The sequence below is a fragment of the Melospiza melodia genome, chromosome 3 (genome assembly GCF_035770615.1).
Source record: "Melospiza melodia melodia isolate bMelMel2 chromosome 3, bMelMel2.pri, whole genome shotgun sequence".
NCBI classification, from domain to species: Eukaryota; Metazoa; Chordata; class Aves; order Passeriformes; family Passerellidae; genus Melospiza; species Melospiza melodia.
The window spans coordinates 103,538,545-103,562,111 of NC_086196.1; the positions used below are offsets into that span (position 1 = coordinate 103,538,545).

The 23,567-nt window shown below is 40.7% G+C and overlaps 1 protein-coding gene across 4 annotated transcripts in view; it reads right to left on the minus strand.

Moving 5' to 3' along the window:
- Nucleotides 1-5,632: 5,632 nt before the first annotated feature.
- Nucleotides 5,633-23,567, minus strand: part of SOS1 (SOS Ras/Rac guanine nucleotide exchange factor 1) — a 43,255-nt gene continuing 25,320 nt past the window's right edge. For all 4 annotated transcript variants that reach the window (XM_063152418.1, XM_063152417.1, XM_063152419.1 and 1 more), the window contains 14 exons: nucleotides 22,053-22,180; nucleotides 20,614-21,269; nucleotides 16,207-16,288; nucleotides 15,855-15,977; nucleotides 15,594-15,697; nucleotides 14,190-14,412; nucleotides 13,417-13,536; nucleotides 12,940-13,102; nucleotides 12,485-12,602; nucleotides 11,103-11,275; nucleotides 10,047-10,163; nucleotides 9,623-9,887; nucleotides 8,457-8,575; nucleotides 5,633-7,218 (listed from right to left, as the gene is read on the minus strand). In XM_063152418.1, coding sequence (XP_063008488.1) covers nucleotides 6,715-7,218; nucleotides 8,457-8,575; nucleotides 9,623-9,887; nucleotides 10,047-10,163; nucleotides 11,103-11,275; nucleotides 12,485-12,602; nucleotides 12,940-13,102; nucleotides 13,417-13,536; nucleotides 14,190-14,412; nucleotides 15,594-15,697; nucleotides 15,855-15,977; nucleotides 16,207-16,288; nucleotides 20,614-21,269; nucleotides 22,053-22,180 — 2,895 coding nt within the window. In that variant the 3' untranslated portion in view covers nucleotides 5,633-6,714. The remainder of the gene's footprint in view (nucleotides 7,219-8,456; nucleotides 8,576-9,622; nucleotides 9,888-10,046; nucleotides 10,164-11,102; nucleotides 11,276-12,484; nucleotides 12,603-12,939; nucleotides 13,103-13,416; nucleotides 13,537-14,189; nucleotides 14,413-15,593; nucleotides 15,698-15,854; nucleotides 15,978-16,206; nucleotides 16,289-20,613; nucleotides 21,270-22,052; nucleotides 22,181-23,567) is intronic.

A 23,567-nucleotide genomic window follows, 5' to 3' on the forward strand; every position in this document is an offset into this window, starting at 1 on the left:
GTGGAGCTCAACCAGCAGGTCCAATAAGCACAGGAACTTGCTAGCTTTCATCTCTACCTGACTGAACTTCCCTCAGTTTTGGAAAGCTTTGGCCGAACCCTTATATCTTCTCCTCCCCCTCATCCCCCAAACTGCTTGATTTGCTGTACATCTTTGCTCTTCCAAACTCAAGGCAGGTCTTATCTGGCCTCAACCACAACAGAAAGGTTACCTTTGCAACCCTGGCATTCTGGCCAGAAGTCAAAAATTCCCTTCTTTCCTCTACTTTCCAAAAAAACCTACCATCAAAGATGCATTCCAGGAGGCCAGCTTGCATTACCCAGGTGGTTTGAGAAGGTCTAAGAAGCATCAGCTGAAGCACCTGAGCATTGCACTGCCTAATCAGCAACATCCTTTCTTTTGGACTTCCATCACTCACCAAAATCCTACTTCACCTTTTATGTGAATGCTGTTTTCCTGAATTGTGTCCTGCTGTGGGAATCACTGCTTCTGCTCTCAGAATGACCCATGTCTCCAGGCAGGCTGGGCCCAGGGCCTGCCACAAGAGAGACTCTTCTCCACCTTATCCCCAGTGTGGATCAGTGCAGACACTGGTAGTGCCAAACAGTGTCCTGGCTCCTGGTCTGTAACACACCTGGAATACACTTTGCTCACTCTTTGGCCTGACACCATCATGTGCAGCTTTGGAAAGGTCCTTCCAGCTAAAAATTGAGGCACTAGGGCAGGAAAGTTGACGGTGCACCATGTTCAGAGCCATGGCCCTCCTTCTTGTGCAAGGACAGATCAACGAGGCCAGGCACAGGCCACCCTCCTCACACCTGGATGTGACAAACCCTCAGCTCCTGATCTCTGCAGAGGACTGAGAGAAGCTCTGCTGTGACACCCGTGTCACACACCAGTAGCAAGAGCACCACGGGCTCAGAGGGTTACAGTGCAGTCCTGGTGACCTCTGGTGTCACCCGAAGCTGGGACCTTCTGAGGGCAGTTTCAAGAGCAACTGTGGTTTTATCACATTGTTTTGACACACCTGTGACTCTGGTCTGTCCAAAGGACAGCTTCACCTTAAAAAGTTGTGAATTGTCTCCATGGGGCCAACAGCAATGCCTTGGGGGAAATCCTGTGAGACTGGGGGCTTGGGACTCCCCACATCAGCGCAAGGGTGGTGGGTTTTGGGGCCAAGAGAAGAGCACCCACCATGCTGCAGGGCTCTCCTGGCTGTGGCAGCAGGACAGGGAGCCCAGAGCAGGTGTCTGTGGATGCAGTGGCCAATACCTGCTGCAGATGCAGGGCCCAGAGCTCTCCAGTGCTGACTGACCTGCACTTACCCCCTACTTTTCCTCCTCTGCTGGAGGCAGAGGGGTGTGTGTGAAAAGGGCTCTCCAGACAGACAAAACCCAACCTTTACTGCAATCAAGGTTTTCCCAACATTTCAAGAATGTGACCAAGCAAAACCCCAAAGATTAAAATGTTTTAGCTGGTCACTCTCTCATGGATTTTAATGAAAAAAATATCCACTTCTCCTCCTTACAAAAAGGAAAGAAGTACCATACTTTCCTCCCCTAGCTTTTGGAAACTACTCTGGGAAGATTTTTTTTAATGTAAGGATTTTAATGGCAAAAAAAATCCCCTTCCATCTCCTTCCCTTTCCCTCACATCCTCATAAAATTACAAATTCCATGTCCCTTTCCAGTCAGGACTGCTTCATGCTGACCAGCCACTGATTCACAAAGACAGTTCCTAAGAGCTGGCAGCTTTTAGTCTGATTGTGCAGGGCCAGGATAGAAATTATGCAGGAAGAGCCAGATACTTGTAACTGAAGCATCAGCAAAGCCTGTTTGTTCTGCACAGGAATCAGCCACAGACAGAACTATTTGTTTGTCCATGGAATGAGAACTGTATCATTATGGACAAGTGTCCATTGTAATGCACTGATGCTGTCAAGGGCTCTGATTTTTGTGGTCTCAAGTATGTAATGACACTTCAATCTCACAAAACAAACCTGCTTTTCATATTTGCCAAGCAAAATACCAGGACAGAAACAGGACAAAGGAAAAAACCCTACCTGCTAACATCTCCTTGGTGAGGAAATCCTTCCAAAGTGGCAGACCCTTGCTTGTAAAATGCATATGGATTTCAGCTTCTATTTTAGTGATTTAAGGCACAGTCAGAACTGATGGTTATTTCTTTTTGATTCTCTATGAGTTCTTACTTCCAGGCCTATACTTACCACTTGAGATGTCCTTATACCTGCTGCAAATGTAAATAGTATGAATGAATGATGCTCAGCACCACACACACACACAACCTGTCACAGGGTCCATTTCAAATCCATCTTAGTGTACCTGTGTGCTCTGGATTATTTTTTTTTCCTTTGCCAAATAAACTTTGCCTTTAAATACTGCTGTTGCCTCTTGCACTGAATCAGCCAGAAAGGTGCATCCATTAAGGTGTTTCTCTGGTCCCTTTCTGAGGCAGCATTACTTACACAATCCTCTATCCCTGCAAGTCCAGCCATGCAAGCAGATTGTTCCCTACACAAAGTTCTAAGGCTCTTATTCAGAACCCAGCTGATTCACTCTCAAGGCTTCTGGTCAAGATCCTGTTGTTGGTGTAGCTCACTGTGACACATCTTCATCTCCTTAAGACTCCTCTAGACCACACCTCTCCGTAGCTACACTCCCTGTTTAAGTCAGCCATCCTAGACTCAAAACAAAAAAAGGCTTACTCTGAAACAGATGCAACAAACTTGTCCAAAGCAATTCCAGTACCATGTGCCCTTGATCACCTACCTTTGGTTACCTTATTTTTAAAAATATTACAGATGTTCTCCACATTTGGCAGCTAAATTGTCATACATCTGGCAAAAGGATTGTTATTTTATTTCTCCCTTTCAACTTTTCCGCCACCCAGTACAGGATTTCACACTTGCTGGCTAGAAAATAAGAAAAAAACCTTACTCTTTACTTCATTTCCCTCATAATGCACTATTTTCCACTGAATACAGAAAGTAAATTTGCTCTCAGTGTGCAGAAAAATGTATTTAAGGGTGGTTTGCTTTTTTTTAAAACAGAAAATAAGGAATGGGATTTATAAAATAAGTTAAGAGCATTTTTGTCTTTACACCTCTATTAGGCCACAGGTTTGTCTCCCAAAGAAAGCCTTCACCTATGCACTGTATGGATTTAGAAAAGACAATTCAACAATCTTTTCAATGAAGCACAATAATCTACTGTGTTCAACAGTGGTACCTCCAGTGATATCACTGGGAAAAACTAATTTAAAACACACAAGAAAGAAAATGATTAAATAATCCCACAATGTCACTCTGAAACACGAAGGATCTAAAATCCAGTGTATTAGCCCGCTCTTACTGAGACAGACCTCTCCCTCCCTGATTTAAGAGAGGCATATTAGAGCAGCAGGTAAGCCCACACTGGAAATGGCTTCTTGAGGATGGAGCACTCCAGTGCTTCCATGGCATCAACCCTGAAGGAGGACAATATTCCCCATTAGATAAGTTTGCTGCAGGGGCTGCTGAATGCCATGACAATAACATGCCACCATGGGGTCCCCAGGCAGCACAACAGTGACTTCCCACACAGCAGCTGGACAGAAGCAAATGCTCAGCACCTGCAAAATCACCACAGAATCATGGAACAGTCTGGGTTGGAAAAGGACCTTAAAAGACCATCTAGTCCAATGAGCAGGGACATCTTCACCTAGATAAAGCTGGCTGCTGAGAGCTCTTCCAGCCTGACCCTGAATGTTGCCAGGGATGGGGCATCCTCCACCTCTGGGCTACCTGTTCCAGTGGTTCACCACACCCACTGTGAAAAACTTCCTCCTTACACTTTGTCTAAATCTACCCTCCTTTACTTTAAAGGCATTACTCTCTGTCCTATTGCAAGAGGCCCTGCCAAAAAAAGGTTGTCCCCAACTTTCTTATAAACCTATGCAGTTCTGCTACATAACCCTGCCTACATAGCCTGCAGTGGTTTTGGATGACTTTTAGCCATATATCAGCTCTCTAGAGTAATACAGCAACTCTCCAGGCCTCCACACCAGCGCATTTCATTGTCCAGGTCACACCAGACCAAATCAGGGTCATTTTACCAAGTAGACAAAGAACATAATTAAAATAGTTTCATTTTTATGTGAAAAGTGTTGTCACTAATGCAAACATGATCCAAGTAAGAAGCCACTCCAGATCAGAAATCACTAACACACAGCTGCCATGACACAAACCAGTGGCTTAGCAGTTGTATTCAACCTCTAAATGCTACAGGTTTGATTCTGACCCTGTCCTTCCTGTTTGCAGCTGAGTCAACACCATGATTTGTGCACCGTGACTGACCCCTGGGCTCCAAAGAATGTTTACTTTAGGTTCTAGCATGATGGCCATTGTCACCTGTTGTCCAAGTATATTACCAGGAAAGCACTTTTATCCTCCCCCACAAACAGGGAGCAGCATTCCCCATTTCACAAAGGAAAGCAGAAACCTACTGACATTTAAGAAATCTGCTGATTAGCGGGAGCCATGTGAAGTCCCTCCTGACCACTGGGTGGCCTGCTCTGCCTTGGCTGCCCAACAGCACAGACAAAAATGTGCTGAAGAAGAAACACAGATCACAAAGTCTCAATTTATGGAGTTGTCCTGGTGACCCACTGAGGAACTAACAATTTAGGTAACACTGCCAACAGTATGCTCATCATAGTGTTTTTATCCAAAGAATCCATAACCCAGACTACACCTCCTGAGGCTGGACAGTTTTTATAAAGCTCCCATATAATGTTGTCCTCTGAAGCCAAGGTTTTGAGATCTTCACTTTTTCTTCTGCCAGAAAAAAAATGTTTCAAAACAACATTGTTAAAGACATCTAAAAAGGAACACAACTGACAATTCCAAGATCTGACTTTGGTGAAAACTGCCATTCCTCTTGATGAAATGCTTTCCCAGTGTAATGACCACACCAAAGGATCAAAGGGCCCTGATCAATGGCACTGCTGACAGCATTAAAAAAGGTGATTTCTGCCATCATTCAACTGACACTATCTGAAAGAGACTCAGCTTTCCAAGATGCTGAGATGTGTTCTTCTTCCAAAGAGGCTATGTGAGGGAATTTTACTTGCCCCATGAGCCACGTGAACTGAAGATGAGACACTTGATGCTTCACATACCTACTGTAGGACATTACAGAGCTCCCTTTCTTCAACAACTGCCATCCATTACTGTCCCAGTCTGGTCTGGAGTCGAAGAGCAGCATGCAGGTTTATGGATAAACCATGTCAGAATACTTACAGCATACCTGTTCTGTCATGTGTATTTTGGACACAAAAAGCCACTGTAAAGATTAATAGAAGTTTGATTTTTGCTAACATACCAGTGTCATACAGGATGTGGGAAACATTTCATAAGGTATAATAATTCACTTTGGGAGTAACCCAGCCTCTCAAAATATTACTGAATTATTATTTGTAACATGCCAGAAACACGGCTTTAGTCTCTCATTACTAAAATACATACACTATTAAGAATTAGGAAAAATATGTACCACAAGATGGGCTTTTATCCCCCTCAGTGCTTAACTGAAAAACTAAGTTGAACATTTGTCCATTAATAATTTAACATATGTCAGCCAAACATATCTTTATCTTTATTTCAATTAAATTAAAAACAATCTGCAAGTATATTTATGCAACATTCACTATATACACACGATTTATGCAACTGCAAGGCAATCCTATGTATGCTGATTAATCTATTGTTAGTAAAACATGACAATAGCTATGGAAGTTGACAAGTGACTGTTTTCATGGCATGACTGAAAAAGAATAGCTACTAGCCATGAAATGGATTATCAGTAAACCTTAAAAAGAACATGACATAACCTAGCAGAGATTAACAGTCTTCTAAATGTAGTATATTTGCTTCAGATGATAGTGCTGCTTTTAAAAAAAAATTTGCTGTCACCTTAATGATGTAAGACTTTCATCAGCTCTATCTAAAGAAAGCAATAATTAGACATTATGCTTCCTGGCAAAAATTTATTTTTGAACTGGCACCACAGTATTTCAGAAAATAATAATAAAGTACCTCTTTGGTGAAGCCTAGGTACCCCCTACTACTCATTGTAACAACTTGTAAACAGGACCGCAATACAGTGCTTTGCCTTAATTCTAGCTCGGTTAGGTACCACAGATCTTCCTCACAGTCCTTCTCATAATTTTAGGAAGGTATTTTAAAGCAGGGAGTAAGTAAAGCAAAGGAAAATTAAGAAGGATATAAAGTTCCCTGTTTGAGATTTAAAAAAAGTGCATAATGTTTTCATTCCGAAAACTGTGCCACTGTATGGAACTGATGGATACAAGACTGTTTTTCCTTCCTGTACTGGACATTATTGATCATTACACAAACACAGTCTCTGCTCATTGGCCAAAGAAGTCTCTCCAGACTGTTTTCTGGTACAATCAGCTGTCCAATTACTTTAGAACAAAGTCCTGCATACTAAAACAAGAATAGCAAGTTAACCGGGTTTTCCACTAGAAAGTCTGTTTTTGCAATTCCATTTCTGTACACTACATTTCCAACGCATGGGAGAGTTCTTAGTGTTTGGCATCCACGTCCCAACTCCTTGACACCACCAGGTTCAGTGCATCCATTGCCAGCAACAGACATAGCACCAGGAAAATGCGACTCCCAGCGCGAGGGACAGTTCAGGAGGAGGGGGCGTTCTCCAGCAAGGGCGGCCCATCCCGATGCATCGAGGGGTGCGTGTGCTCCCTTTTGTAAGTTTTTGGAGGAAGCTTTGGGATATGTTGAGAAGTGCTTTGTCGTGGAGGAATGGGTGGTCCAGCAACAGAAGGGAGGTCCACATCCTGCGGTATCAAAGGCGGCGACGGCAGGTGCCTCCGTGCTACATGTGGAGAAGGTGTCTGGGGGGGAGGGGGCGTGAAGGGAGAGGGGCTGTTTGGGAAGAAGGTGTTACCAAGTTCACTTTTTCTGCCCAGGGGTGGAGGCTGGAGGTGTAGTGGTGAGCTAGAGAAAACATCTGGAGTTCGCACAGGTTCCCGTGGCGGTAACTCGGGGGGGTTGGCAGGGGTAACACAGGAGTCAGAGATGCAGGTCCGATCAGGCACCGAGTACCTTGGAGAATACACTTTAGAGGTTGGTTGCCTAGGAGGGATTGCTGGTGGGTTGTCCAGGTGTGCAGAAGTGATCTGAGGTACACAAACACTTCAGTCAGTAAAACTCCAGAGTGGCAGCAAAGCACAGGACCCTGCTGTCAAACAGAAGCCCCCTCCTGCACTGCAGATTGCTCTTAGCAGGGCTGCAGCAGCACATGAATGAACAGGCAAGGATGGACGGAATGAAGATGCACAGAGAGGGACAAAGGCAAGGCAAAGAAAGGCCAAAGGAACAATTTCCATGCTAGTTCCAGGTCTGCTTGCTGGGGAGGTTTGGATATCTTCCACCACCTCCCCAGTAAAAAGCACTTGGAATGGGTTAACATGCCAGGAATTTCTTCAAGAAAACTAAAAAAAGGGAGAGGCTGATGATGCTGAACAGGGAAAAAAATAAACTACGCTCAGGAGATGGAGTTAAGTAGGCAGAATTATGGAAGTGAACAGTTCCCAAGTTGCAGATCATAGTGATATGATAACTGATCTCCAACACTGTATCATGTACACAATGTTTTCAAATACATTTTGGTAGTATTTCAGATACATTTTGGTGATGTGTCACATTCTGCTGACTGGCAAAACAGTTGCCTGTAGTCTGAAAATAACTGCTGAAGAGCCACTTATAAGCTCTCTTCAAAGACATATCTGCTCTGAAGTAATTTTGTGTGGGATTTTCAAATCTGAAGTCACAAACAAGCTTCCACTGAAATCAGGTGAAATTTCACAGTGTCTGCAACAAAGGCTGGATCAGATCCCAGTTGCCAGACAAATGCAAAAGGAAAATGTAGCAATGGCTTAAGCAGGCAGGCAGACAGGATGGGTAAGCAAGCACTCAAGCATCACAGCATCAGGATCAAATATTCTGGTGAAACTTTCCAGAGGACTGAGTTGTGTACAGCACTTTCCATCATTACTGTTCATCAGTTCTTACTTTTATTCATATTTCCTCAATCAATACTCTGAAACAATTAATCCCAGATGGAAACATCTGCCTGAAGCCCCAAGTTCTCACAGGCAATGCAAGGGGCCAGAGCACAGCACATCAGTAGATGAGACATTTCTAACCCTAGTGTAAATTTAGGTCCCATATATTTTCATTTGTTTGAGATCAAGGCATAGTGAGGTAGAGCTCTGAAGGCCTGAAATACATGGCTGCTTTATCTTTCACATACAGTTCTTCAAAAAATAAATGTACTGTCTTTGAGAGTTACTTTTCTATCATACCCTTCCCTTTTCTCCCAGAAAAACATATGACATTTTTTCTGCTTGCTTACTTTTGATGGGGAGGATTCAGCTGGGGCAGATTCTGGCCTTCTTCGTGGAGGAACAGGAGGAGGGACAGGAGCATCATCTGAAGTTTTGGTAAAGTTTATGGATGACACAGAAGCAGATCCTAAGGGACATTAAAAAAAACCATTGATAATGATGAACTTTTGGCTCAATATTGCTGCCAATAGAGGTGCCATAAATAATAAAGCAATTGCTCATAAAAAGCATAATGAATCAAGGAAGTGGCAAATAATGACAATGAAATAAGCCTCTAACTTGCAGCTGCCAGAGAAACTGCTTTTCTGAACTGCAGAGATCTCTGTGGCCATCAGCTCCTGAACTTTCTTAAGTAATCCTTGAGACCAAAACCACACCACAAACTTGTTCTTATGTCACAACAGCACTAAAATAATATCCTGAACCTGCAGTCAATGGACCAACAACAAAGACATCCTTTCTCCAGAGGCTTTCCAAAGACCTGGCTTGGACACTCAGCAATGGCACAGCTCTGCCAAGGAACTTTTGCCTTTAGGAAGTCATTTCACCTCCTTGTGGCAACCAGCTGAACACAGGAGTAACCTCTGAAAACCCTTGCATGTGAAAGGAGCCTATATCCATTATTAAATACTGAGAGCACACCATAAAATATGAGCTTCCTTTTATGTCAGGAAAGACAGAAGAAGAAGAGGTGTGGATAGGTCCTGATGGATTTAAAGCAAGCAAATACTGAGTTTAAGTTCTGCAGGAAAACCATCCATGTACACTGAAATCAGTTCTGAATTGCAGGCAGCAGAATAAGGCACCTACAAACAAATCATTTTTTATTCTCTGTGTTCACCATCAGACACTCGCCAAATACATTCACACAAATACATATGGCACCAAATCCCACAAGTTTGTTTGGGACATACATGGGCCCTAGACATTACCTCTGCCTTCAGTTTTGACAGGTGTTCCAAAGACTTGTAACAGCCCCTACATAACACATCTAATCCTGTTCAGTTCCTCCTTTACAATAAAAACTTCTTAAAGAAAAAGTAAGAAATATTGAAGGTTTTTGATGAAGTAGACAAAAACAATGATTTTTACAGTCACTAGTGAAGGCTAAACCTCATTTCCCCTGCCTGCCTCCACGACATGTGAGTGGCAGGTGCTGTGTGTGAGCACCTACGTGTATGGAAGGGGCTGGAGGGGTCCGAGTCGAAGACGCTGCAGGCGTCGGTGGTGCTGGAGGTGGCGGAGGCGGGCGGCGGCGTCAGCGGCGTCCGCGGCGAGTTGGGCGCCGACGCCGTCGCCTCCGTCTCGCTCTCGGGGATGCGGCTGTAGCTGATCTTCCTGGGCTCCTGCTGCAGGGGCGTGGGATGCCTCATGGTACCTGGCCTTGGGTTAGAGGGACGAACGCCCGGGGACTTGAGAGGGTAGCTGTACTTCTTGGGCTGAAACGACACAAAATAGCAACCAAAATCAAAAGGCTGGGGGATAACCTAAATGTAGCTTTGTAGTTATAAAGTCAGAGATTTGAAATGACTTCTGCCATCTATGAAAGACAAATGTAAGCACTTTTTGAAAAATAAATGCAAAAATTGAATACTAACAAATCTTGGAGGAGGCTTGACATTTCGTGGCTCTATCTCCAGTGACTTGTTGAAGAGATAATCTGTAAATTCTGTCTCCACGCTGTTTCCCATTGGATTCAGGTTTTCAAAAAATCTCTGCAATACATGAAGGCAGACAACTTGTCAGCTAAGATGCTTTTTAATACTGCTTGTTTCTACAGCACAAATGATCCCAGCTGCTCAAGAGAAGAGAGAGAATGTTGGAGTCTGAGGTAACAACAGACTTAAGCCATTAAATGTGCTTGTCACCAGGCCTTTTCTGGACACTGCTATTGCTATGCTTGGCCTGAAAACCAGCTGTGTAAGTACCCTAAATGCTTTTTGCAGTGCAAAGTCAGACCTGGTTTGTCCAAACACTTCCAGAAAAAGCTGCAAACAATCCATCTTTACACTGATGCAGGGAAGACTGCTCTCACAGTGCATTCTGTCAAAGCCTGAGGAGAACAAATCAAGAAAAACCTTGCAGAATCTCTTAAGATAACCTGTCCTGTGACTCTCTGAAAGCTCAAAAAAAAAACATCTCAAAAGATGGTAAAAAAAAAAAAGAAAAAGGGAAGAAAGAAAAGCAACCAGAGAGGACACTGCTTAGACAACACCTCAGACCAAGGAAAACAAGCATCAGGAGGAAGAAAGATCTAAGTATCACCTCCATCAACACATGATGTAAACACAGTGCTATCAGGTAAACATGGAACATAAAGGCGTGTAACAGAGGAGGAAAAGACAGCTGGGCTCACTGGACAAATAATTGCAACTGAGTGAAGAACAATGAGAATCTGCCAGTTTCAGTTCCTGTCTAACACTGATCAATAAGAAGATCTACCAATGTCCCAACAGCTGAGAAAAAATGAAACAAACCCAAGAAACTGCAAGCATTGAGCTTTCTGCCTTTTCTTACACTGAGACCCAAGACAGGTTTTATGACAGGTCCTCTGCTCACCTCTGATTCAGTTAGACCAAATCTATGTGAATTCAGTCTGTCCTTATGGTTTGTCAGCTGACAGAATCACCACAGAAGGAAATTGTGTCACTTACCCTGATGTCAAATTCCACTCTTAAACAATATGGCTGGTTCTGGTACTGCTGGATCTCCCCTGTTATCTCAGCTACCTTCCTTCTCTTGCTGAAGTTGATAAGGTCTTTCCCATGGCGCTTGAGAAATTCAGGATTGCCTTCTTCTGTTTTCAAAATGTTGGTTAAGTAAATCCCTAAACAGCAACAGAAGAGGTTTTCAACAGAGAGTACAAAACAAGGAGGAAGTCATGACTGGAATACAAGGATTTCTTAAAAAATTTAATTTGTGCACTGCAATTATTTAGAAAACCCTTAGGGTCAACAAGAGAATTGCACCTCAGCTTCCAAGAAGGGCAACAATTTAAATATTTTAACATGCCTTGTTGCATCAATGTCCCAAAGTCTGTGCACCTTTCTGTGGTTTAGGAAGCTCACACAACTGAACACTAAGAGGGGACACTGAACAGGAGTGCTTTCTCTTAACTCCTCCATTAGACACCCCAGCTAAAGTCCAAAAATGATTTTCAAGTTTTATCCTGGCTTCATAATTGCATCAAATAATTTGAAGATTAGGAACTAAAAAGTGCTCTCCACTTCACAGATCATGTGTTTGGAATTGTCATTATGACTTGACAGAAATAACTGAAGCTATTCACATGTGATCCTGCTAACCTCTACTCATCTCTGAAGCAGGACAGAAGGTTTCTTAGTTGATCTTATCTTTCTTTGCAGAGGTCTGGAGTATATCTTTCCCCAATCTGTAAAAGGCCAAAAAAGCCATCAACACTATTTTCTTCCAGTTTTGGCCTGAAGCCTATGTTGGACAAGTGCACTGTCCAGACTTGGAACTGATCAGTAGCAAACATTTAAGTGGATGCTTAAGAAAAGGACTGACATGTGCTTAGCATCACAATCTGCTAAATGTCAGCAATCCACTTCAAAGAAGAACTGTTAAATCTGATGATAAAGAGGATTTTGCTTTCCAAACTCTGTTTCTACAGAAATGAGACTCTAGCTGTATTTCTTGGAACACCTGATGAGGAAGAGGATCTTTCTTTTTCTCCCAGTCAATGGCAATAATATTTCTAATGAGACCACCTTCTATTGAGAGTATATCTGGTTGTAACAGTTCAAACCACACTCAAAGTAAAAATCAGCAAAAATGGATATTGCATAAAAGAGAATATTGCAGATATACTTATTTTTACTCCAAATAATATCTTCCATGAATAGTCACTTTAGGGTTTTTTCATATATTCGTGTCTGGGCACCTGAAATTCCAACCCACCTGTCCTGTTAAAATGGACTTTTCTCTCTATTGTTCATACTCTGTTTAGTCCCTTAGCTCAGTAATTTCCAAATCTTAATGTGGGACATGGCTCATCCAAACCACAGGTACTCACCAAAAAAAGGCACACAAGGAGGATTAATGGACCTGAGTTTTGCCAAATATTTCTTATAATGGTCCTCACTCAGCTCATAAGCTTCTTCTAAGATCTTCTTCTGGCGACTTGGAATTTGCTTAAAAGAGAAATCAAACAGATGATTTGGAAAGAGAAGATAAAGGCATGGCCCAGCAACACTACTGAGAGTAACAGTCTCCCACTGGCACTTGAATTAGGGACCATGAGGACACTGCCCCACCATCCTGAGACACCTTTCTTAAGTGGGGATGGATTTCTTGCTTCTGAAACCAAGGACAAACCCTCTCTCTTACACCATGGTTGATTCATTTCTTGGGGGATTTACTTTCCTTTCTGCTTGGAATCAAATGCCTACTGACAAGACAGGCTTTTAGTGCAGCCAAGGTACCCTGCATGACACTGCCATAGCACAAGTAGAAAATATTTCACTGTACCTCAAATGTGTGATCCAACCTATAAACTGCTGCGGAGTTCATAGCACTGACAATCTCAAGGACACCATTAAAGTTGTTTAGCTCTTGAAAAACTTGCAGGATCTCAATTATCCGGCTCACTACAATTACTCTCTCCTCTAGGTTTTCTGTTTCTACAATGCATCTAAATACACAAGAACATTGGGGTTTGTATTAAAGCACTGATGAGGTTTCCAAAGTCAAATATTAACTTGTAACACAAATAAATACGATTTTATCAAATTACTTGAGGTAGTTCTGAAAATGTCTTGGAGATTTGAAAATATTCTAAGAATACAAAGCTTGAGACCACTATGTTAAATTTCTCACAGGGACCAGTTTTAGCATCTAAACACCAAAACAGGAATTCTCCTAGAAGAGAATTTTTCACAGTATACTTGTGAATGGTCTGTAGATGTCCCAATATGCAATAGGTGCAGATTCAGGAAAGTCACTTACTTTTCAAACCACAGAGTTAGGTTAGTTGTATGCCTTATCATTTTGAGAAGGTTGGGAGAATTAATTTCTTTATCTTCCTTTGTCCACACACTTCCAACTAGTTCTGATGGCTGCACAGCTCTGGAAAAGTAGACGTTTTATCAAAAAATGTAACTAAAAGCAGGAAGGTATTATTTTTCCAAACCCTCTTGATTTTCAATGAATTTGGAATTAATATTTAGAAATAAATTCTTAAGGTATTCCTTCTACAACGTTAGGCTGCCCTGATGACTAAATGATATTTCTACGCTTCTTTTTTAGACTGTAGATATTTCTTAATGTATGTCACTCTTAACCACCTCTGTTCATCTAAATGAAGAATGAAATCTCCATTTCATTCACCATAACAAAACGTGAGCTTCCACTACCTGAATAATTTCTTAGCTGATGAGATCTGACACGTTCCTTAATTTGCTACACAAAACAGGATGTGAAGAAAACTGATTTAATAACTGTTCATACATCTCAAAGGTTCATCTACTCAGAAAATACCAAGAGAAAGCTGGAGCACAAGACAATCAACAGTATGCAACAATCACACATACTGGGGACTGGGGAGGATAAAACAAATATTGTATTTTAGAGAGCTTCCTCTGAAAAATGGAAATTAATACACACCACTAGTAAAGTCCCTTAATTTCTGTGGGGCTTCCCATCAGAGGCCCACAGAAACAATTTCAGGCATGGAGAATATTTTGGTTTGTGCCACGTGTTTCTCAGTGGAGCAAAGTTACCTGTAAAAATCTGACTCCAGCAAAGTGAGCTGCCGAGCGATTTCTATGGGATGCAGAGTGAGCAAGTCAAAAGTCTCTGTGTGGCCTGGTTTGCTGATGTGCCACTCAATTGCTGGAGGGGGGCTCTCAAAAGTGATGTTGTGGCTCGGCCCAATGGCTTGTGCCTGCTTTTTCCTGTTGATTATCTTTGTGATGGATTCAACCCACTTCTTCATGGCTTTGCCTGGCACACAGAGAAAATTACTATTTAGTTAATACTGTTTTTCCTAAGACATCAGTATTATTCAGTAATCAGTAACCCAAAACCTAATAAATTAAAGCAATCATATATTCTTAGGATTGGCATTCTCTACACAAATGTAGAAGTATTCAAAGACAGAAAGAATTCCTCAACAGCCAATGCTGAGCACAACTTTGCCCAAGCACAAACGAGAACACCCAAATTAGACTCCTGCCCTGATTTAGGTGCTTTTCTTTCTTTTCTGAGTTTACAGTGAGTTTTTGGGAACAACCTTGTTTTGCCCAAAATGCACTTCTGCAAACACCTTGAACCTTCTAGTTTGGGCAAGAGCACGTGATTCCCTCAGACAACCTAGAAAGTCAAAATAACAAACAGGGAGAAGCTTCTTCCTGTACTGCATTTGCCATCAAAGCTGAGAATAAAATTGAAAGGCCAAAAGGCTTTTTAGCTCTGCATCATAAGAATTTCATGCACCAGTCCATTGAAAATTTACCAGTAACACCCACTGAATTAGCTACCCATTCTCCCCTCTTTTTAGTGGCTAAATAACTACTAAGTGCTTCTCTGACACAGTCTTTTCCTACAAATTGCTCCTGTGTCTGTCTTGGCTTTATTTAAAAGGAAACAGGAAAAGTCTGTACAATCACAACAGCAAGGTGTTCTACAATTCTAATATGCACTGTGAAGTAGCTGGAAACTCTTGTTTCAAAGAAATAATGGTTTCCACCATCCAACTTTACAAAAATTACCCCTGGGTTAAGTTTAAAATGACAATCAAAGCAATTATTCTGTCCTGATCATGACTCAGTTCTTTTTATTTTTCATTATTTCCTCTACAGCAAAATTCATTTATGTAATCAACATATTTAACATTATGTAAATTTAATTCCAGTCCCTCTACAACAAAACTCAATTTATGGAAATAACAATCATTATTCAGAACAAGAGCCAGATTTTGAATAATAGTGTGTGTGGGGGCTTAATGAAAGTCTATTTCACGCTCTTTATGAAGTATTTAATAAGTATTTAATAATAATAGTATTTATTATTTAATAAGTATTTAATAATGTCCTGTTTTTCCTGAAAGCAAAATTGATCACACTCTGTATCTCTGAAATGGGATGCTTTAGGATAAATGTCAGCACTTAAGGAACTGTAAATACCTCTTACTGTTCCAATGAACTCCTCCAAACGTTTCAGAAGGTCAGCATCTCTTTCAAAGTCATAGAAGTGGTGCTCTACCCAGTGTCGACACACATTTAATACTCTGCAAGAGCAAAGAATAAAGAATCACTCCAGAGTCAGTCTGTCTTCCCTTTCAAAGCAGCTGCAAGAAAGGCCACTGGCAGCACCAGGAGCCAGGGCAGCCAACAGGTGGCACTCCAGAAGGAATTCAGGGTGGCTCCCAGGGATGCAGCACTCACCTCAGCTGCACAGGTTGAATGTACTCTTTCCTAAACCTTTTCAGCTCTGCACTGAGGGGCTGGTCTCCGTTTTCCATGGCAATACGGTCGGCTTCCGTGGGCTCAGGCTCTGGAATTTCAAACCTAGCACAGAAGATGGGCGTAAGCACTAGGCCTCTGTTACACCAGTCTTGGGCACAAGCTTCTGGATATAAACTTGTATACATTTTACTGGCAATCCTTGAATTGGACAACTTTTTAAAAAGGTGTTTGAAGTGACTCAAAACCAACTGGAAAGCCAGGATCTTACACACTCCAAGCAAAAAGAAAAAAAAAATGCACTTCATAAGAACAGTATTTTTAAGTGGCATACCTTTCTATTAGCAAACTCAGCAACTCTTGAGGTCTACAGAAGGATCTATATGTTGTGAGAAAAGTCCGAACAAAGTTGGGATCTAAGACAAAGAATAATTTTACACTTATGTCAGCAATTACCTGTTTTTTTTTTTTTTTCTTTTACAATAACTTCAGTTATCTGTTAAAATTAAGGATGTCACCCTATCAACTTACAGAGAAGATGATGTAAACCAAAATGGCTTTGGTAACAGTTCAAAACCTCCTAAAACAGTAATACAAAGTAGAACTTAAAACCAATTTTCATTCTGTTGAAGGTTCACAACAATAACTTCCTCCTCCCCCAATTGTTAAAAGACAGGAGTCTTCTCCAATGACTTTGAAATTAATGAATAGATGGTTTTATTTATGAGTAAACAACTTTACTTTTGACAGTGACTGGGACATGAGAGCTCAAAAAACACATCAAGTCACTCTGCACTGGATAGAAATGGCCTCTTCCAGGGAAGAATACTTCCCCTAAACAGGCACAACTGATAACTACTCATGGTTAAGGCAGCCTAGATATTTTTTCACCTGACAGCTATGTTAGAGGTTATATTTATTTCACTTCTAGAAAATCAACTGATTTCATTTAAATTGACTAATTACATATCAATTAATTTAAAATATGAAAATGTGTCTTAAAAACAATCAAAACAATCAGAAAACCAAAGTGTCTCTCATAATTACAAAAGCAAACCCATTTGTTTTCAAATATGAGGAAATGCAGTGACAGTTCACTGGCACTGCACAGAGCTGACTAGAAACAAGGCTAACACTGTTATCACTGAACAGAATTAATGAGCACATTGCAACAGCTTTGCATATTAAATCCATATCCAGATTTGAAAACCAAACCCCTACTGGTAATTGTCCTAACATAGAGTGGCTGAAGAGGAGCTCACAGGACTTGAAGCAAGAATTACTGTAGGCTATAACATGTAGGATAAAAAGACTGCATTATTTGACCTAATGCTCTACTGGATTTGTTTCCTGCAATATGGATTTTTAAGAGCTGCTTTTAAATCCTCCTTAACTCTTTACCAGGATCTTGGTCATTTGAATGAACATTCCAACTTCCTTAGATCCCACTGAGTTGTTCATTTGGGCAACAGTTTACTGTGATGTGCTGCACACCTTAACTCTGCCATGTAACACAGCATTTCCTTGCAATTTTGTTGCATGATAATTCTCATTCCTTAAACAATTAGCTATTCTGCTTCTCACATGTCCTCCATTACCCCATTTTCCTAATCATAACCCCTTTCCCACCAGTCCTTGAAACTGTACAGTCCAAAATTATTTTCAAAGGCAGAACTCCCATACTTTTTGCACAAAAAAGGTCATCCCTGTTCACATCATCTTCATCATGAAAATACACAAATTCTGCTGTGCTAAAGAAGCACTCATGCTTTCACAGCTTGCAATCTGTACACAGCATGTACTCTAAATAAGAGATTTTGTCTACATGAAAAAAAGATCTTCCATAGCAATTAAGATCTTCAGATCAATGCAAGCTCTGAGTTGCAGCTATTGTTATTTACAGGTAGGGTCAGCAGATAAATCCACAATACACATTGAATTTCAAACCAAGCAGATCAGAAAATCAAATCTAACTTTGTTATCTTACTAGCAACGACTGTGACTCAAAATAGTGTACAATATATGAGTAAGTGTTAAAAAAATACAGACAACACCAGTTAGCCAGGATGTCTGCTCATGTGATAATTCTCTCTTCAATGCAGCCAATTTGAAAGCTAAAAAAGAACAATAACTGTTCTATGAGGATTTATAAATAATCACCCTTGAATTCCTTAAGAAAGGAAACGGACACTATGATGACGCACAAGCACTCTTAACATATCTAAGCTTTAAAAATAGAAGAGTGCTGCCCTATAGATAAAAAAAATGCCATGACTTTAAAATGTTGGTACCACCTAATCCAGCTGCTCTGAATCAAGAATTGGGCAAGAGGAGATAATGAATGCAAAAACACATTAAAACAAGAAAAACCCACCACAATAAGCAAATAGGGTCAGAACCTGAACTTCTAATTGCAGGGCAATTTCTCTCATGTAAAAATACATGGAAAACTGCTTTTGCAGAGATTTCTCTCTTTTTTTGCTGCTCCACCACAGGATAGTTTGGAGAGTCTGCCACACCTTGCGACCAGGTGGCCATCAGGGCTGTCTCCCTGTCTGAGCTGTTGCAGAAGCTGGATGCCTCCCACCCCTGGCAGAATTGTTTCCTTAGAGCTTTCCCTGATGCACAGCAAAGAAATTCTGGCTGAAAAAATGGTTTCTCATTTGTCAAGAGGGTGAGGGATGACAAATAAAAGGTCCAACATCCGTATCTACAAATGAGGTGGACTGCGTGGATCTTCATATATTACAAAAAATTGAGACCTGATTTGACGACAGCAACAACTAAACTGCAACAGTTTGTATGACCTTTGCAAAGCATATCTGTAATTATTTCTTGCACCACTTGACCTACAAAAATACCTAGAGAAAAGCCACAGCTATAGTAAATACTGTCTTTAAACTGGCAGATCAAGGGCTGCCATAACCAGGCACACTGAATTTCAGAAAAACTGACTCAGAAAGGTACACACTTCCTGTTCTGGCATCTGAATATAAAGCCAATAAAGACTTTAAAGATCATAATTACAGATAGACAATTCTGTGTGGGGCAAGAAAAGCATTTCTAGTCTGTAGCTGTTTGGTTACATATCACCAAGGCACTCATCCTCCCAGGTCTCCAAGCAGAGGAGAAGCCTTGCACTCAGCTGATACATGTGTGAAAGAGCTAACCTGGTACCCTGGTACTTCTGGAGAATTGCTGCCCTTCTCACTGCATCTCACAAGATGCAACAAACCCCTCAATGATTTACATCACCAATGGATCGTGTTTCCTGTACAACAGAGTATTTTTGGTTGAGTCACTCTATCTTTTATTTCTTTGCTGCCCTGGAAAAGACTGCACAGAATGGTGAGAACAATGATGTTTTTCCTCACAGATAACCAATTATAAAACAGAAGGTATAGAAGATAAGAGTGTTGAGAAATTATGCACAATGTAGCAATGCAGCATCACATCCACTAAGATGATTAAGGCTACAAAGACAAGCTACATACATTATAAGACAACTATTTTTATCCTTTTGGTCAAAGTCTTTCAGGCCACCTCTCAGAACCTATATTCTCAGTTTTCTCATACAATACTTTTTGCTAATTCTTTTGCAAAGGCAATACTAGATTTAAAAATAATAATAGAAAAGTGTTTCCCTTTCTCTAAGGCTGAGTTGTTTGATTTAACTTTCAAGAGGTACGACATAAATTATGTCATAAATCATGCCTATAAAATACAAAGCCAAGAGCTAGAAGTTTAAAAAGTTACAAGAAAATGAAGACAGCTACAAAACTGCTCAGATAAAAACTGCCAGCACAAAATTGCATTTGGCTTTATAGTAAACATTAGGAAAATTAAAAGAAGAGTAAGAATAGTAATGAAGAGATTAAATATAAGTATTTTAAAAAGTAAACAGAGTACTAAACTATAGAAATTATATTCTGCTTACTGCTCACTTCTTTCAAACAAATATTCCTGATCTATGCAGGGTATCTAGGACTGAGATGCAGAAGAACAATCTACAATTAAGAGTGTAAAAAGGAAGAAAAAAAATTGTTGAATATGAAAAGCACCAATATCAAGATGCATGAAGTTTCAGAATAACTGACATACAGACAGAATCAGGACAAAAAAAATCCAAACCCCAAACACAAGCCTATGCTTTGCAGCACAGCTTATGAAAATCCTGGGCTACCATCAAGAAGAACCCCACACACTGAGGTCAGCCTGGATAACCACATAAATGTCTAAAGACTTCAACACAAACAGAAACCCTAAGTCTAAAGTCCTTAAATCAAATCCTCACTGAAGTTCTGATCAAGGCAAAGCTCTGAGGACAAAGTATGCAAGTGACTGCATCTGTCAAGTTGATATTGGTCCTTCCATGGCAAGCCAGCATGGACACAGCTGATAGAGTACAACCCTGAACTGAATACACTAAGCCCATAATTCTCTCCCACAATGCTGGCCCTTCCTGTGTCACCCAGCTTTAAAAGTCTGGAGGGAAGGCAGTTCTTGTAGGCTGGGCACAAAGGAAAAAGTATTGTCTGGAGCTCAATTGCTGCAGGCTGCAGGCTCCCACCCCCACCCCTGCATGAGAACAATCTCATGCACATGTAATATCCCATGTGAACTGCCAAACATATTCAGTTTTTACTCATTTTATGTATTTTGCTGCATGTATTTAACACAGAGAGAGAAGCATGAACTAGTTACTACCTTGAGTTTTGGCTGCACAAACCAAGTGCCTCACCTGCATACATGTGGTATGTCAGCCTCTCGATGAGCTTCACAACAGTTCCTGCCTTGATGATGGGGATTCCAGATTTGGGCTGCATGTTTTCTTCAAACACAATATTCTCTTCAGAGTCGGGTTCTGCAAATCTATAAAGCTCAGGATTTGGAAATCTCATCTGCTCCTCTTTTTCTTCCTGTAACATTGTTACATCCAACATCCTTTCCAGCGTGCTTCTATATTGCAAAGATATCAATGCTGCCATCCAGTTGTTTTTCTCTTCAGCTGATTTAGCAGCAAAAATAACACTGTTCTCATCTTTTAAGATGATTTCAAAAGCATGTCTATACTCATTAGTGTCATCTTTATCATTGATTTGTACCTTTCGCATGAAGAACTTCTCCTTGAGTCGATATTCTGCATTGCTAGCACCAGGGAGTCTTGGCTGGCCATGATTTGACTTACAGCAAATCATCAAGCCATCAAAGAGGAATATGTGTCTCTCGTGCTTTGCTCCTACACGTGTGAGTGTTCCTTCCATGATGAACTCGTTACAGCACTGTCCAATGTCTTTACCCTCCCAACCATCAATATTTTTCTGGATTTCATTCATTTTCTTAATTGCTAGCTGCTTCCCCTTCATCTGCTGAGTATAGAACCGGCATGCGGATTCACTTCAGTGGAGGATGGGAAAAAGGCAGCCTGTTAGTACACATGTTTTTAAAAAAACACAACCACCACTAACACAAAAACACCAGATCATCCTTCTGAGAAGTAAGGATTGCACTGAGAATGCAATTTCATAATTCAATATCAGCACCATTGCAAAGTTTTGACTAAAGCATCTCATCTGATAAATTTTCTACTTATCTTCAGCAATAGATGTTTTACCTAAACACAAACAACCAGAGGCAGGCAAGCTGTGAGTGCTCCTTAGCCCAACAAGTCACTCACTTCCATAACCAACAGAACAATTCTAGATGGCATTAATATGAAGCAAGTACATTCAGAAAAAAAAAAAGCTGTTAACTGCATTCATGTTCAAGCCTAAAGGTTACCCTTGGCAGCACAAAAATTGTCTGGCAACAAAAATATTGAAACAATTTTAAGAGTAGTTTCAAATTCAAGAACATTACCTTCTAACCACACAGAAAGTTACTTTTAGAATATTTTGAGGTGGATATTTATTATCTGAGCACAATTAACCCACCAAAGCCGCAACTTTCTACTTACCAGTGAATTCTCAGAACGTCTCAACTACCAGTTTGCAAGGACACATAGAAATTAGAACTGTTTTAAAACAATAACAAATTATCTTGGCTTTGATGTCACTTCCTCTGAAAAAGCAGGCTTGTCACAAACTATTTTGTTCATTGTTTACTAAAAGAGGAAACCGGGAGCCCTGGATTTATAGCAAAGCATTAAGAGCAGAGAGCAGAAAAAGCGGAAACGTTTACCTAAGCCTTCGCTTTGCAAGGCTTTTGGAGCATATCCGTTCCATACTGCTTTGAAGATTTAGCAGGGCAGTTATTGCTTGCTTCAAGCACTCCTTATCCTCTTCATCCTCACTTTTTTCTTCCAATTGCTGTGAACATTGAAAGTCAAAGACAGGAAGTGTTACAAACATTCTGGCGCGAGCAAATCCAGAAGTTTGACCCAGGAAGAAGAAATCTAACATTCTGCTGATTTTCCACGCTCCCGCTTGTTATAAAAGTTAATGGTAATAACCAGGTGTGTTACTGACACAGGTGAGAGACAACTCTCTGCTAAGAGCTTAATCTCATTAAAATCCAGCACAGTCACTAAGGTCCCTCAGATACAAACACACTCAGAGATGCAGTATTTATCTCAAACTGGTCTGATTTCCCTTACGGCTCCTTACTGGAACCCATTTCAGGTGTTAAATCCTGAGAACACGAAATTAAGGAGATCCCCATACACACCATACTACAGGACAAGATCAAATCAGTCCCTAACACACAAACATCCTGGAACAGGCAAGCTGGACCTAAAGCTAAGCAGAATTCCTTCATCGCATCTAAAAATAGAAGATTACAAGGACTCTCACCTCATGAATAACAGCCTAATTAATAAATCAGGTGGAAGGGGACCTTGGAAATCATCTCAAGCCAACCTCCAGCACAACTGCAGAGCCAACACAAATCAAGCTGCCCAGAGCCACAATGAACTTTGAATTTAAAAACGAAACTAAAACTGGCTAAGAAGGGTTAACACTTAATATTTTGTGTCTAACTATTGTTATGACAGGTAAATTTTTAAAACAAGATTTGCCATGCTTAAGATTGCTTAAATTGAAGATTTGCATCTCAAATCTTCATTTAAGCACTAAAATGTTTCACGTGAGAGAAAAAATAAGTGACCACAGTTGTGGCTTAGATGTCAAACTGAAACAACATTTGCAGAATTATTAACAGACTAGCATTCTAGATTATCACACACCAAGAATTAACTCCACACAATTGAAGAATTTGTTTTGGTGGTAGAAGTGAAACAAAGGCCAGTATGAACCAGAATAAGACACCATTGCAAAAAGTAAAATTGTGCTGTTTGATTCCAGTGTAAAATATAGGTATTGTCCTTAAAAATCCAACAGAATACAACAGTCATATTTGATATTTTAATGGGTCAGAGAACAGCACTAATTTTTCCCTAACTCGAGTTAATCATCCAATGCAACAGCTGTCAATGCCAAAGACTATTTTATTTGTTTTCAGCCATAAGGATGACTACAAAGTTTATTCTAGGCAGCTTTGATTCATGTAGTGTCATCTCTTGTGCTCTCAACCTAAGCAGCATTAGGTGGGAGAGCCTACTTGAGTAACAACCACTGAAACAGGTCTGAGAATGCACCACAACAAGCATTACTCCCCAAAAGATCTTAGGGACATGACATCATCCAAGAAGGAGCAGACTACCCTCTTCATATTCCTTTACTCTCCAGATTTAGGGAG